The sequence below is a fragment of the Periophthalmus magnuspinnatus genome, chromosome 18 (assembly GCF_009829125.3).
Source record: "Periophthalmus magnuspinnatus isolate fPerMag1 chromosome 18, fPerMag1.2.pri, whole genome shotgun sequence".
Classification (NCBI taxonomy): domain Eukaryota; kingdom Metazoa; phylum Chordata; class Actinopteri; order Gobiiformes; family Gobiidae; genus Periophthalmus; species Periophthalmus magnuspinnatus.
The window spans coordinates 366,178-381,443 of record NC_047143.1 but is presented as its reverse complement, the minus strand read 5'-3'; the positions used below and the strand labels follow the sequence as shown (position 1 = coordinate 381,443).

General features: G+C 50.2%; 1 protein-coding gene across 2 annotated transcripts; it reads left to right on the top strand.

Annotated features, from left to right (window-relative positions):
- Positions 1-2,130: 2,130 nt before the first annotated feature.
- Positions 2,131-7,382, top strand: mepceb (methylphosphate capping enzyme b). 2 transcript variants are annotated; one of them, XM_055229127.1, is made up of 9 exons: positions 2,131-2,469; positions 3,050-3,316; positions 3,566-3,807; positions 4,067-4,271; positions 4,445-4,899; positions 5,044-5,255; positions 5,752-5,964; positions 6,202-6,310; positions 7,148-7,382. In XM_055229127.1, the coding sequence occupies exons 2-9, from the start codon at positions 3,066-3,068 to the stop codon at positions 7,198-7,200; spliced, it is 1,740 nt and encodes a 579-aa protein (XP_055085102.1). In that variant the 5' UTR covers positions 2,131-2,469; positions 3,050-3,065; the 3' UTR covers positions 7,201-7,382. The 2 variants fall into 2 exon arrangements, with proteins under 2 accessions (XP_055085102.1, XP_055085101.1); XM_055229126.1 differs by having other exon boundaries at positions 4,445-5,025; positions 5,062-5,255.
- The last annotated feature ends 7,884 nt before the right edge of the window (positions 7,383-15,266 follow it).

Here is a 15,266-nt window from a genome sequence, read left to right as displayed (position 1 = left end):
ACCAGAACTAAACCGGGACTAAACCAGGACTAAACCAGGACTAAACCAGGTCTAAACCAGAACTAAACCGGGACTAAACCAGGACTAAACCAGGACTAAACCAGGACTAAACCGGGACTAAACCAGGACTAAACCAGGACTAAACCAGGACTAAGCCAGGTCTAAACCAGGACTAAACCAGGACTAAACGGGGACAGGGTCTTACTTGGTCTGTCTCGTCAGGGTTCGTCTGGTTCTCGTTGACGGTCAGCTCATAAAACTCCTGGATATCTGCAGAGAGAGACCCGGTCAGGAACCAGGACTAAACCAGGACTAAACCGGGACTAAACCAGGACTTACCGAGCAGAGCCTGGAAGAGGTCACTCTGAAAAACATTGAGAAGTTTCTCTGCGCGACCTTTGACCTCTTCATTTTGTGCCGCCGCCTCCATCAGAGCCTTCTCCGTGTCTGAGCAAGAGAGACATGTGAAGAACCAGACCAGGACTAAACCAGGACTAAACCAGGACTAAACCGGGACTGAACCAGGACTGAACCAGGACTGAACTTGGACTAGACCGGGACTAAACCAGGACTAAGCCAGGACTAGACCGGGACTAAACCAGGACTGAACCAGGACTAAACCAGGACTAGACCGGGACTAAACCAGGACTAAACCAGGACTAGACCAGGACTAAACCAGGACTAAACCAGGACTGAACCACGACTGAAACAGGACTAAACCAGGACTAAACCAGGACTTTATCAGGACTAAACCAGGATTCCTTTTTTAGTCCTGCTTTAGTCCTGGTTTAGTCCTAGTTTAGTCCTAGTTTAGTCCTGGTCTAGTCCTAGTTTAGTCCTGGTCTAGTCCTGGTTTAGTCCTGGTCTAGTCCTGGTCTAGTCCTGGTTTAGTCCTGGTTCAGTTCTGGGTTAGTCAGAGTAAATGTTGTGTTACCTTCTCGTTTCAGGGGCATGTCGACGACTCATCAAACAAATCCTCTTTAGGGATTTAACTGCAAAGCACCATGGGAAATGGAGTCCACACAGACAGGCAGTGTGGGGGATGTAGTCTGAACCACACACAGCCCTGTGTCAGATGCCCTCCCGTCCTGTCCCTGTGTCAGATGCCCTCCCGTCCTCCTGTCCCTGTGTCAGATGCCCTCCCGTCCTCCTGTCCCTGTGTCAGATGCCCTCCCGTCCTCCTGTCCCTGTGTCAGATGCCCTCCCCTCCTGTCCCTGTGTCAGATGCCCTCCCCTCCTGTCCCTGTGTCAGATGCCCTCCCGTCCTCCTGTCCCTGTGTCAGATGCCCTCCCGTCCTCCTGTCCCTGTGTCAGATGCCCTCCCGTCCTGTCCCTGTGTCAGATGCCCTCCCATCTTCCTGTGTTAGACTGAGATCTACAGGTCTGTAGTTAATCTGCACATGTTGTGCTGTGTCAGATGCCCTCCCACATGTTCACCTCTGTGTGACCCCAGACACCAGCTGAACTTGACCTCTGTGTGACCCCAGACACCAGCTGAACCTGACCTCTGTGTGACCCCAGACACCAGCTGAACTTGACCTCTGTGTGACCCCAGACACCAGCTGAACCTGACCTCTGTGTGACCCCAGACACCAGCTGAACCTGACCTCTGTGTGACCCCAGACACCAGCTGAACTTGACCTCTGTGTGACCCCAGACACCAGCTGAACTTGACCTCTGTGTGACCCCAGACACCAGCTGAACCTGACCTCTGTGTGACCCCAGACACCAGCTGAACTTGAATTATTCTGACTCATTTATTCATAATGAAAAAGACTGGACGTGACGTCATTTATTTATGTTATTATTTAATGTCTTGGTTCAAGAGAATTATCCAATCAGAAACCAGAATGAATGTCACATGACTCTCTCATTTGTTTATTTATTTATTTATTTGTTTGTTTATTTGTTTGTTTGCTTATTTATTTGTTTGTTGAGACTTTGGGTTGTTGTCGATGCAGTTTTGGCGCATGCGCAGCTTAATCCCCGCTGTGCTCCCGCCTTTCAGCCTGCTCTGACCAATCCCTGCGCTCTGATTGGCCCTCAGTCCTGCCCCTGCGTTCTGATTGGCCCTCAGCCCTGCCCCTGCTCTCTGATTGGCCCTGGGCCCTGTCCATCACGCAGCGCAGATAAGGCGCAGCAGGGCCGTGGTCTCGGTTCTCGGGACTAAACTCCGCGCGGTTCTGGAGGATTTTTACCGAACAGAACCCGCGTGCACTCTGACACACGCACGCGCCTGCACCGGAGGTCTGACACGCGCTCGTGTGCTCGCGCACTGCCGGTACCGGGCGCGCTCCCGCTGCTCTGAGGCTTTAGTTTTGGGGTTAGCCTCTGAGGCTAACAGCGTTAGCTCTGCGTAAGGCGCTGATGACGACACACGTACAGAGGCGTGCTCACGCGACTGGACCACGCACGCGCTCGGTCACGGATCTAAACAAACAACAACAACAAACTTCTACAAACACCAGAGTGAGTATGAGAGGGACACAGTACTACTGCTGAAGAAGTACTGCAGTACTCTCAGGAGTGTAGTGGACTCAGTACTGCAGTACTCTCAGTACTCTCTGTACTCTCAGTACCCGCAGTACTGCAGTACTCTCAGTACCCTCAGTACTGCAGTACTCTCAGTACTTCAGTACTCTCAGTACTGCAGTACTCTCAGTACTGCAGTACTCTCAGTACTGCAGTACTCTCAGTACTGCAGTACTCTCAGTACCCTCAGTACTGCAGTACTCCCAGTACTTCAGTACTCTTGAGTACTTCAGTACTTTCAGTACTGCAGTACTCTCAGTACAGTACTCTCAGTACTTTAGCCTCTGAGGCTAACAGCGTTAGCTCTGCGTAAGGCTGCAGTACTCTCAGTACTTCAGTACTCTCAGTACTTCAGTACTCTCAGTACTTCAGTACTCTCAGTACTTCAGTACTCTTAGTACTGCAGTACTCTCAGTACTTCAGTACTCTTAGTACTTCAGTACTCTCAGTACTCTGACCCTGAGCTCTGATTGGTCGTTGTTCCGTGTCCTCTCCTCTGATTGGTCTCTCTCCTCAGCTGTGATTGGTGGAAGATGATGTCACTGGACAAACCCTCGGCTCTGGTCCAATCGGAGCCTTCCCTGCCGAAGCCCCGCCCCGTCTCCTCTCAGCCAATGGGGAAGCGGCGCTGCTCGCTGGGCGGCTTCAGGGCCCCTCCCAAACGCCGTCGCCGTGCTAACAGCGAGAGCCAATCGGAGTCCGTCCTGCCCAGCCACTTCCTGTTGGGCGGGAACATCTTCGACCCGCTGAACCTGAACTCTCTCCTGAACGACGAGGTCAACAGGTCAGTGACCTCTGCCCCCTGGAGGACGAGTGTGGACACGCACCGAGCAGGACACGCTACCTCTGTCCTCCTCTCTCCTCCTCTCCTCCTCCTCCTCTCTCCTCCTCTCCTCTTCTCCTCTCTCTTCCAACTCTCCTCTCCTCTTCTCCTCTTCCTCCTCTCCTCCTCTCTCCTCCCCCTCCTCCTCCTCTCTCCACCTCCTGTCTCCTCCTGAGTGGCAGAGTGTTTGACTCCGCCTCTCCCTTGCAGACTGACCAATCAGGAGACTCCTCAGAGCTCGCCGCTGCCGCAGAGGGGCGGTGACACGGTGGAGATCGTGGTGCCGCGTGACATCACCGACCCGCTCAACCTGAAGGGGGCGCAGCAGAGGAGGCGCAGACACAGACACCGTCACGGGCACAGTACTTCAGAGAGTACTGCTAGTACTACAGCCGGTACTACAGCCAGTACTACAGAGAATACTGCAGCGGGTACTACAAATACTGCTGCAGGTACACACACAGGGCACAGTGTGAAGAGGCAGAGATGATACTACTACTACTACTACTACTACTACTACTACTACTACTACTGCTACTACTACTACTGCTACTACTAATACTGCTGCTACTACTACTGCTACTAGTAGTAGTAGTAGCAGTAGTATTAGTAGTAGTAGTAGTAATAGTAGTAGTATCAGTGTTAATATCAGTAGCAGTAGTAGTAGTAATAGTAGTAGTAGTAGTAGTAATAGTACTTGTCATCTCTCAGACTCGTCTCCGCTCTGGTGTGAGCTGAACACGGCGCTCACATGTCGAGACGACTTGGCTCCGCCCCCTCAGCGTAGACACACCCACCCCCCTCTGAGCGGTAACCGACGGCGGCGCACCACCTCCTCCTGCGTCACCACGGCAACCAGCAAGGCTCAGCCAATCCGCTTTGAGACGCCACAGGTGGGAGGGGCCAAAGCAGACAGGTGGGTTTACCTCAGATGCCCTCCCCGTGTGTCAGATGCCCTCCCCGTGTGTCAGATGCCCTCCCCGTGTGTCAGATGCCCTCCCCGTGTGTCAGATGCCCTCCCCGTGTGTCAGATGCCCTCCCTGTGTGTCAGATGCTGTCTTTACCTCAGATGCCCTCCCTCTCTTTCAGCGCCTCTCTCCGCCCCTCTGGTCGGCGTTTGCGGCCGAAGGACCGGAGCCGGTATCAGTTTGGAAACTGTAGTAAGTTTTACGGTTTCTGTGGTTGCTACGGCGACGGTGACGGCGTGGTGGGCGGGGCCGACGCGCGTCTCGGCCTGCTGGAGGACGGCTGGTTCAGGGGCCGCCGGGCGCTCGACGTCGGCTGTGGCCCCGGTCACGTGACTCTGTTCATCGCGCGCTCCTTTAGCCCCGCCCACATCCTGGGGGTGGAGCTAGACCCGCGCCTGGTGCACGCGGCCAATCAGAACGTTCGACACTTCCTGTCACATGACCTGGTTAAAGAGGAGCGGGCGAGGAGACGAGGGAAAGAAACGAGGAGGGAGGAGATGAGAAGAGAGGAGACGAGGAGACAAGGGAAGGGGACAAGGAGCGAGGAGCTAAACCAGGACCCGGGTCTGGACCGAGGTCTGGACCAGGACCGGGGTCTGGACCAGGACCGGGGTCTGGACCAGGACCGAGGTCTGGACCTGGACCCGGGTCTCGACCTGGACCCGGGTCTCGACCTGGACCCGGGTCTGGACCAGGACCGAGGTCTGGACCAGGACCGAGGTCTGGACCAGGACCGAGGTCTGGACCTGGACCGGGGTCTGGACCAGGACTTGTCTGAGCTGCAGAGGATCCTCTCATCTCTGTCGTTCCCACAGTCGTTTAGAGTCACTCGAGGTCCACTGTGTGCCCCTCTGCTCCCAATGATCCAGACCGAGGACCGGACCGAGGACCCTGCTCCTCTGGACTTCCCTCACAACGTCACCTTTCTTCAGGTGAGTTTCACTTACTCTGTTTTTTGTAAAACCACGACTGAACCAAGTTGGTCAAATATCCACGAGGTCCCAGAGGACCTCCTCAAAAACACCTGATGCCCTGGAGCATCCTGAGGAACAAGTGGAACGTGTGGAACTCAGAACAAAGTCCTGATCACACACAGTCCAGTGGAGTGGGCCAAATACCTCCTCTTTAATACCCCACAGGAGTAAATACCTCCTCTTTAATACCCCACAGGAGTAAATACCTCCTCTTTAATACCCCACAGGAGTAAATACCTCCTCTTTAATACCCCACAGGAGTAAATACCTCCTCTTTAATACCCCACAGGAGTAAATACCTCCTCTTTAATACCCCACACAGGTAAAGACCCCTGAGAGTCTCTGTGGGACCCCTGAGAGTCTGGGGGACCTGACCCCTGTGTTGTCCATAGAAGTATGATGAGGTCAGGCCTGATGATGTTATTAATTAATGGGTGTGGCTTATCATTTCCAGGGCGATTACGTGTGCAGTGGGGAAGCGTGGCCTGGGCGGGGCCTGTATGATGTCATCCTGTGTCTGGGTGTGGCCAAATGGATACAGCTGCAGGGCGGAGACGAGGGCTTGGCCAGGCTCTTCACACGAGCCTATCAGAGCCTGTCGCCGGGCGGATTATTCCTCCTAGAGACGCAGCCCTGGACCAGCTACTGCCACAGCAAGAGGGCCTCGGTAAGACCGGGTTTAGACCGGGTTTAGACCGGGTTTAGACCGGGTTTAGACCGGGTTTAGACCGGGTTTAGACCGGGTTTAGACCGGGTTTAGACCTGATGTGATGATGTCATAGCTCAGAGATTTATGACAAAATGTCTCAATGTTCATGTGATGATGTCATCTGAATCTAACCCACCTTTCTCCTCCTCCCTCCTCGTCTCCTCTCTCCTCGTCTCCTCTCTCCTCGTTTCCTAGGAGACTACCTTGAGGAACTTTAAAACTCTTGGACTTCGTCCAGAGAAATTCACGTCTTTTCTGACAGCGACGATCGGCTTCAGCTCATACCGTCTGCTCACACGTCCAGGTCTGTGCTGCGTTTAGACCTGGTTTAGACCTGGTTTAGTTCTGGTTTAGATCTGGTCTAGTCCTGGTTTAGTCCTGGTTTAGTCCTGGTCTAGTCCTGGTTTTAGACCTGGTTTAGACCTGGTTTAGTTCTGGTTTAGTTCTGGTCTAGTCCTGGTTTAGTCCTGGTTTAGTCCTGGTTTAGACCTGGTTTAGACCTGGTTTAGACCTGGTTTAGTCCTGGTTTAGACCTGGTTTGGCCCTGGTTTAGTCCTGGTTTAGTCCTGGTTTAGACCTGGTTTAGACCTGGTTTAGTCCTGGTCTAGTCCTGGTTTAGTCCTGGTTTAGTCCTGGTTTAGTCCTGGTTTAGACCTGGTTTAGTCCTGGTCTAGTCCTGGTCTAGTCCTGGTTTAGACCTGGTTTAGACCTGGTTTAGACCTGGTTTAGTCCTGGTCTAGTCCTGGTTTAGTCCTGGTTTAGACCTGGTTTAGACCTGGTTTAGTCCTGGTCTAGTCCTGGTCTAGTCCTGGTTTAGTCCTGGTTTAGACCTGGTTTAGTCCTGGTTTAGTCCTGGTTTAGTCCTGGTTTAGACCTGGTTTAGACCTGGTTTAGTCCTGGTCTAGTCCTGGTCTAGTCCTGGTCTAGTCCTGGTTTAGACCTGGTTTAGACCTGGTTTAGTCCTGGTCTAGTCCTGGTTTAGACCTGGTTTAGACCTGGTTTAGTCCTGGTTTAGTCCTGGTCTAGTCCTGGTCTAGTCCTGGTCTAGTCCTGGTTTAGACTTGGTTTAGACCTGGTTTAGACCTGGTTTAGACCTGGTTTAGTCCTGGTTTAGTCCCTGACCTGTCTCGTCTGTCCACAGGAAACCCACGCCCCATTTACCTGTTCCATAAAGGTCCCGCCCCCAGGAAGTGATGCACCTTAAATGAGGGATCTGATTGGCTGTGAAAATGGACTTAATGAATGGGCAAGGCATCGTGGGAAATGAGGTCCCCACAGCGACAGGAAGTGACTCATCAGGATTTAACCAATCAGAAGCTTTGGCTGAAATGACAAATGTGTGAAACTAAAACGCTGGAAATAAAGAAATAAACAAAGTCAAAGAAGAAAGTGTGAATTACAGAGACCAACCTGAGTCCTGGTTTAGACCTGGTTTAGTCCTGGTTTAGTCCTGGTTTAGACCTGGTTTAGTCCTGGTTTAGACCTGGTTTAGTCCTGGTTTAGACCTGGTTTAGACCTGGTTTAGTCCTGGTCTAGTCCTGGTTTTAGACCTGGTTTAGTCTTGGTCTAGTCCTGGTTTAGTCCTGGTTTAGTCCTGGTCTAGTCCTGGTCTAGTCCTGGTTTTAGACCTGGTCTAGTCTTGGTTTAGACCTGGTCTAGTCCTGGTTTAGACCTGGTCTAGTCCTGGTCTAGTCCTGGTTTAGTCCTGGTTCAGTCTTGGTTTAGTCCTGGTCTAGTCCTGGTTTAGTCCTGGTCTAGTCCTGGTTTTAGACCTGGTTTAGTCCTGGTTTTAGACCTGGTCTAGTCCTGGTTTAGTCCTGGTCTAGTACTGGTCTAGTCCTGGTTTAGTCTTGGTTTAGTCCTGGTCTAGTCCTGGTTTAGTCCTGATTTAGTTCTGATTTAGTCCTGGTTTAGTCCTGGTCTAGTCTTGGTCTAGTCCTGGTTTAGTTCTGATTTAGTCCTGGTTTAGTCCTGGTCTAGTCCTGGTTTAGTCTTGGTCTAGTCCTGGTTTAGTCCTGGTTCAGTCCTGGTCTAGTCCTGGTTTAGTCCTGGTTTAGACCTGGTCTAGTCCTGGTTTAGACCTGGTCTAGTCCTGGTTTAGTCCTGGTTCAGTCTTGGTCTAGTCCTGGTTTAGTCCTGGTCTAGTCCTGGTCTAGTCCTGGTCTAGTCCTGGTCTAGTCCTGGTTTAGTCTTGGTTTAGTCCTGGTTTAGTCCTGGTCTAGTCCTGGTTTAGTCCTGGTTTAGTCTTGGTTTAGACCTGGTCTAGTCCTGGTCTAGTCCTGGTTTAGTCTTGGTTTAGTCCTGGTTTAGTCCTGGTCTAGTCCTGGTTTAGTCTTGGTTTAGACCTGGTCTAGTCCTGGTCTAGTCCTGGTTTAGACCTGGTTTAGACCTGGTTTAGTCCTGGTTTAGACCTGGTCTAGTCCTGGTCTAGTCCTGGTTTTAGACCTGGTCTAGTCCTGGTTTAGTCCTGGTTTTAGACCTGGTCTAGTCCTGGTTTAGTCCTGGTCTAGTCCTGGTTTAGTCCTGGTCTAGTCCTGGTTTAGTCCTGGTTCAGTCTTGGTTTAGTCCTGGTCTAGTCCTGGTTCAGTCTTGGTTTAGTCCTGGTTTAGTCCTGGTCTAGTCCTGGTTTAGTCCTGGTCTAGTCCTGGTTTAGTCTTGGTTTAGTCCTGGTTTAGTCCTGGTCTAGTCCTGGTTTAGTCCTGGTCTAGTCCTGGTTTAGTCTTGGTTTAGTCCTGGTTTAGTCCTGGTCTAGTCCTGGTTTAGTCCTGGTCTAGTCCTGGTTTAGTCTTGGTTTAGTCCTGGTTCAGTCCTGGTTTAGTCCTGGTTTAGTCCTGGTCTAGTCCTGGTTTAGTCCTGGTTTAGTCCTGGTTCAGTCTTGGTTTAGTCCTGGTCTAGTCCTGGTCTAGTCCTGGTCTAGTCCTGGTTTAGTCTTGGTTTAGTCCTGGTTTAGTCCTGGTTTAGTCCTGATTTAGTCCTGGTTTAGTCCTTGTTTACCCTGTTCTTTCTCTTATCCTGGCCTGGGTCTCTGGGGCTCAGTCTAAACAGGGAGTCCCAGACTTCCCTCACCCCAGACACTTCCTCCTCTCAGAGACGTCGTGGAAATAAATCTTGTTTTTTCTGATAAAAGTTGAAGCAGAGACGAGTTTGTGTCCGACAGAATGTCCACGTCAGACCTGAGGTTCACACAGAAGAACCAGAGGACAGACTTTAAAGTGACGCTCCTCCTGAGGTGTGTCCAGCTCCTCCTCCAGGAGCTGGACACACCTCAGGAGGAGCGTGTCAGAACAAGGACCTGAGACAGTTTGGTCTGAGACAGTTTGGTCTGAGACAGTTTGGTCTGAGACAGTTTGGTCTGATCACGTCTTCAGTCTCATAAACACATTAATGAGATTAAGGAACAAAAGGAACAAAAGGAACAAAAGGTTTAATCAAAGTTTTTCTGTCCAGACCAAGTGAGTTTTAGAGACAAAACCACGCGGTTTGTCAAAGGTAAAATAATCACATGTTTAAATTTCCTTCACACGTCCTTCCTCTTGATTATTCATTAATCATTTCACATTTAACTTCAACATCAATGTATAGAAAAATAACAAAAATACACAAAAATAATACTAATAAAAAAATAAACACAAAGATAAAACAAAGAAGATCAGAGGAAAATAACGAGCTAAAATGGAGATACAGTTAAAACAATTTCTGATAAACACATTATTGTCAAATGGATTTAAAACTATCATCAGTGTCGTCAGGTAAAAAATAAAATAATGTGACTAGTTCAACACAAATAGTTCGTCTGAGTCAGAGTCCGTCTGATCTTTGGTTTCCCCTGGGACATCGTGCTCAGTGTGTCCTGGAGGAGACGTCATGTTCTTGAGCCATGAACCTTCAGTCTCCGTGGGCACAAATACGATTAAAATGGACACGATCGTTGTTAAAATCCAAGACACACAGTCCAGGCTCCAGGACTGAAGCCACGAGATGTTTGTCTGGAGCTGAAGACCTGCATGTGTTTAATGTTTGTGATGTTAAGTTCATCTGGGACGTGGAAGCAGCTGGAAGCATTGATCAGTTTACACACACCGCCTTTTTCAGTCAGAATGTCCAGGGCGAGTCGGCTGCTGTCGGAGGAGATGTTAGACGCCTGTGCCGGAGCTGGTTCTTCAGTTGGTGCCTGGAGGTTCTCTGTAGACGTTGGGTCGTCTCTGGGCTTTGGGACGTTCCTGCAGTGGTTGTTGTGTATCCACGTCGCTCTTTCGGTCTTGACGGACGTGTGTGTGTCAGGAGGATTTGGAGGGACGTGCCAGCGTCTGGAACAGCAGAGCTTCTTCTGCAGGACTTTAACCGTCCCCAGGTTGGGAGGTGTGGAGGTGTTTGGAGGTGTTTGGAGGTGTGGAGGTGTGTGGAGGTGTGGAGGTGTGTGGAGGTGTGTGGAGGTGTTTGGAGGTGTGTGGAGGTGTGTGGAGGTGTGGAGGTGTGTGGAGGTGTGTGGAGGTGTGGAGGTGTGGGGAGGTGTGGAGGTGTGTGGAGGTGTGGAGGTGTGGGGAGGTGTGGAGGTGTGTGGAGGTGTGGAGGTGTGGAGGTGTTTGCAGGTGTGGAGGTGTGGGGAGGTGTGGAGGTGTGTGGAGGTGTGTGGAGGTGTGGGGAGGTGTGGAGGTGTGTGGAGGTGTGGAGGTGTGTGGAGGTGTGGAGGTGTGGAGGTGTTTGCAGGTGTGGAGGTGTGTGGAGGTGTGGAGGTGTGTGGAGGTGTGGAGGTGTGTGGAGGTGTGGAGGTGTGTGGAGGTGTGTGGAGGTGTGGAGGTGTGGGGAGGTGTGGAGGTGTGTGGAGGTGTGGGGAGGTGTGGAGGTGTGTGGAGGTGTTTGCAGGTGTGGAGGTGTGGGGAGGTGTGGAGGTGTGGAGGTGTGTGGAGGTGTGGAGGTGTGTGGAGGTGTGGAGGTGTGTGGAGGTGTGTGGAGGTGTGGAGGTGTGGGGAGGTGTGGAGGTGTGGAGGTGTGGGGAGGTGTGGAGGTGTGTGGAGGTGTGGAGGTGTGTGGAGGTGTGGGGAGGTGTGGAGGTGTGTGGAGGTGTTTGCAGGTGTGGAGGTGTGGGGAGGTGTGGAGGTGTGGAGGTGTGTGGAGGTGTGGAGGTGTGTGGAGGTGTGGAGGTGTGTGGAGGTGTGTGGAGGTGTGGAGGTGTGGGGAGGTGTGGAGGTGTGTGGAGGTGTGGGGAGGTGTGGAGGTGTGTGGAGGTGTGGGGAGGTGTGGAGGTGTGTGGAGGTGTGGAGGTGTGTGGAGGTGTTTGCAGGTGTGGAGGTGTGGGGAGGTGTGGAGGTGTGTGGAGGTGTGGGGAGGTGTGGAGGTGTGTGGAGGTGTGGGGAGGTGTGGAGGTGTGGAGGTGTGTGGAGGTGTGGAGGTGTGTGGAGGTGTGTGGAGGTGTGGAGGTGTGTGGAGGTGTGGAGGTGTGTGGAGGTGTGGAGGTGTGGAGGTGTGTGTCTGAGACGTTTTCTGTCTCATCAGCCTGAGGAAGGAGTTAAATCAGAATAACCCACACTGTCTCTTTATGTCATTATGTCATTATGGCGTCTTGGCACAACAGCAGGATCCAGTCTGGATGAAACGTCATGTTTCACGTCGTGTTTGATGTTCATCCAGTCGTGTGATTGGTCGGTTTGGGCCTGGTAACCCCAGAGTGGGAGGAGTTTGTTTTTAATGTGGTAAATGATCAGCGTCACGTCTCCATGTGAGTTTGTCATGAGATTGAAGGTTCTGGGATTACATCATTTGGAAATTGTCTACAATAAGAGCACATTCCCAAAGACATCGTTTGTTTGTTTTGTGATTTTGAACGGTGGAGACAGACTTTTACCTTTTGATGTGACCCAGGAATGTGACTTTTCTTAAACAAATTGTACTTTTGACAGAGTATCTTTGTGGCCCTCTGCAGCGAGGAGCAGGAGTTTGACTGTGTCCTTTTCTCATTGTTGTTCAGTTGTAGAGCAGATCATTATGTCATCTACACACTGACGTAGGACCTGGAGTGAGGACTAAGGATTCAAGACTTTTCCTGAGCACATCGTTGTAAATGGTCGGACTTTCACAATATCCTCGACACAAACGAGTAAATGTGTGAGCTCGGCCACTGAAGTTAAATGCAAACCAATATGGACCGTCAGGATGGACTAAAGAAACATCTACACCAGAACAGTCCTTTGAATCAGGAGGAACTTGGGACAGAACAGTGTCCGGATCAGGAACGTCTGAGCTCGAGGCTGAACTGTGTTTACCGTCTGTGTCGTGGATAAACCTCCAGACTCATCTTTTCCTCTAATCTTTAATTGTGAGTGGAGGTCGTCACAGTCGAGTCATCAGAACATTTACTCCTGATACTTCAGAGATTCAAACTCGTGTTATTCCCTCAGTCTTCAGGGGATATTGTGGTTTACATCAGTGGTTTCCAACCCCCGGGCCGTGGACCGTCCAAGAAATAATTAATTATTTCCGTTGTATTTAGTCTGAGTCTGAACAATCGTTTATTTTGAAAAATGACCGGATTCTCTCAGTTCCATTTCTGTCACTTGAGCCTCGACAACTTAAGCCACAAATGAGTAAAATGAGTAAAAAACAGACGTCAAAGGGGAAAAGGCCCAAAGAAGAGACAGAAAAAGACACAACAAAAAGAAAAAGATTTTAACAGACAATACCAGGAGTTCTACTTGAACTATGGATTTATCCACAGGTGATTCCCACAGACCAAACCCACTCTGCAGAATATACGACCAGCTCTGTGATGAGGCGATGGAGCTTCACAACTGCTCCTCTTCATCTTCATCTTTGATCACAACAGGTTCACCATTTTTCTGAGGCCAACCTCATATTTTCTGACTCAGAGTGAGGAGCTTCTCGTGGAGCTGGGACAACCACAGCGTGTTCTTCTGTTTGGAAACAGCTGGATTCATAAACTCTTCAGGGGCAGATGGACTGTCCTCAGCAGTTTGTACTTTTTTATAAAAACATTTAAATGATGGAGAAAAAAAATGGATCAGACGTTTGTGTCAAATCAACAACTTTTAACAAAAGACACAAATCATCTGAATTATCAGAGGAGAGAGTGGACACAGGGACAGAGTGGACACAGGGACAGAGTGGACACAGGGACAGAGTGGACACAGGGAGAGAGTGGACACAGGGACAGAGTGGACACAGGGACAGAGTGGAGTCACAGAGGTCACAGAGGACACAGAGGTCACAGAGGTCACAGAGGTCAGAGGTCACAGAGGTCACAGAGGTCAGAGGACACAGAGGACACAGAGGTCAGAGGTCACAGAGGTCACAGCTCGTACTGAATGGATCTAAACAGTCTGTCTGTTCTTTTGTTTTGTTTATGATTTAAATCTCTTGGAGTCAGGATTGACTCAAAACTTCACTTCAAACAACATGTTAAAAAAATAGTTAAGATGAAATTTAATGTGTCAAATTTGCGACGTATTAGAGCAAATTTAACTCTGGATGATTCTAAACTTTAATGATTGTCCCTCATGATGAACTGACTCAGCCTCAGACGACTGAGACCTGCTCAAACAGTTTAAACACAGACCTCAAAATAAAACACAAGTCACATCATCATGTTTAATTCTAAAACAACATGATCAGTCTGATCAAACTGACTGCACACGTGTGGAAGATTCTGCAAGAGTTTGTCAAAAAAGGTCAGATTAGATCCAGAGCAGGTTCCAGAGGTGACTGTATGGTTCCATCTAGAAAAAGCACTTTTGGACAGAATCTTTTCTCTTTTCGAGCTTCACAAACTTGGAATTTTATCCCAGTAACAAAAGTGAGCTGCTCATTTTCAGAACATCTCAGCTCATGTCTGTTAGACAAACTCGTCCACACAATCAACTGACTCCAGTGGATTTTAGTGGTGACGCTGTGTTTGTTTGTCAAAGTCTTTATTGTTCTGTGTGTAGAACTGAAATGTATTTTCTCATGAATGTGTCATGTTTATTTTATAAAGCTGTAGTTTGATTATGTGAGTGAACTGAGGGCAGTGATCTGTGGAGTTTAAGATATGAAACAGGGTTAGTATTCTGTACTTTGTACTTTGTACTTTGTACTTTGTACTTTGTATTTTGTATTTTGTATTTTGTATTTTGTACTTCGTACTTCGTACTTCGTATTTTGTATTTCGTACTTCGTATTTCGTACTTCGTACTTCGTACTTTGTACTTTGTATTCCGTATTTCGTACTTCGTATTTTGTACTTTGTACTTTATATTTCGTACTTCGTATTTTGTACTTTGTACTTTGTGTATATATATTATATTGTTTGTATAATCTGTGGTGTTTGTGGGACTCGTCCTCGTGTCTCTTCATTAAATAATAAATAAACATCTGATGTGTTGGTTTTAGCCCATAGTCTTGTATTTGAAGAAGCTTCTCAGTGACATTTACACCCCCACTGTCCCATTTGTCCATAACAGCAGTGGACACAGACCTGGGACCTCTTGTTAAATGTGTCTTCCTGTGGTGGAGGTGTGTCCTGTGGTGGAGGTGTGTCCTGTGGTGGAGGTGTCCTGTGGTGGAGGTGTGTCCTGTGGTGGAGGTGTGTCCTGTGGTGGAGGTGTGTCCTGTGGTGGAGGTGTCCTGTGGTGGAGGTGTCCTGTGGTGGAGGTGTGTCCTGTGGTGGAGGTGTGTCCTGTGGTGGAGGTGTGTCCTGTGGTGGAGGTGTGTCCTGTGGTGGAGGTGTCCTGTGGTGGAGGTGTGTCCTGTGGTGGAGGTGTGTCCTGTGGTGGAGGTGTCCTGTGGTGGAGGTGTGTCCTGTGGTGGAGGTGTGTCCTGTGGTGGAGGTGTGTCCTGTGGTGGAGGTGTGTCCTGTGGTGGAGGTGTGTCCTGTGGTGGAGGTGTCCTGTGGTGGAGGTGTGTCCTGTGGTGGAGGTGTGTCTTGTGGTGGAGGTGTGTCCTGTGGTGGAGGTGTCCTGTGGTGGAGGTGTGTCTTGTGGTGGAGGTGTGTCTTGTGGTGGAGGTGTGTCCTGTGGTGGAGGTGTGTCTTGTGGTGGAGGTGTGTCCTGTGGTGGAGGTGTGTCCTGTGGTGGAGGTGTCCTGTGGTGGAGGTGTCCTGTGGTGGAGGTGTGTCCTGTGGTGGAGGTGTGTCTTGTGGTGGAGGTGTCCTGTGGTGGAGGTGTGTCCTGTGGTGGAGGTGTGTCCTGTGGTGGAGGTGTCCTGTGGTGGAGGTGTGTCCTGTGGTGGAGGTGTGTCTTGTGGTGGAGGTGTGTCCTGTGGTGGAGGTG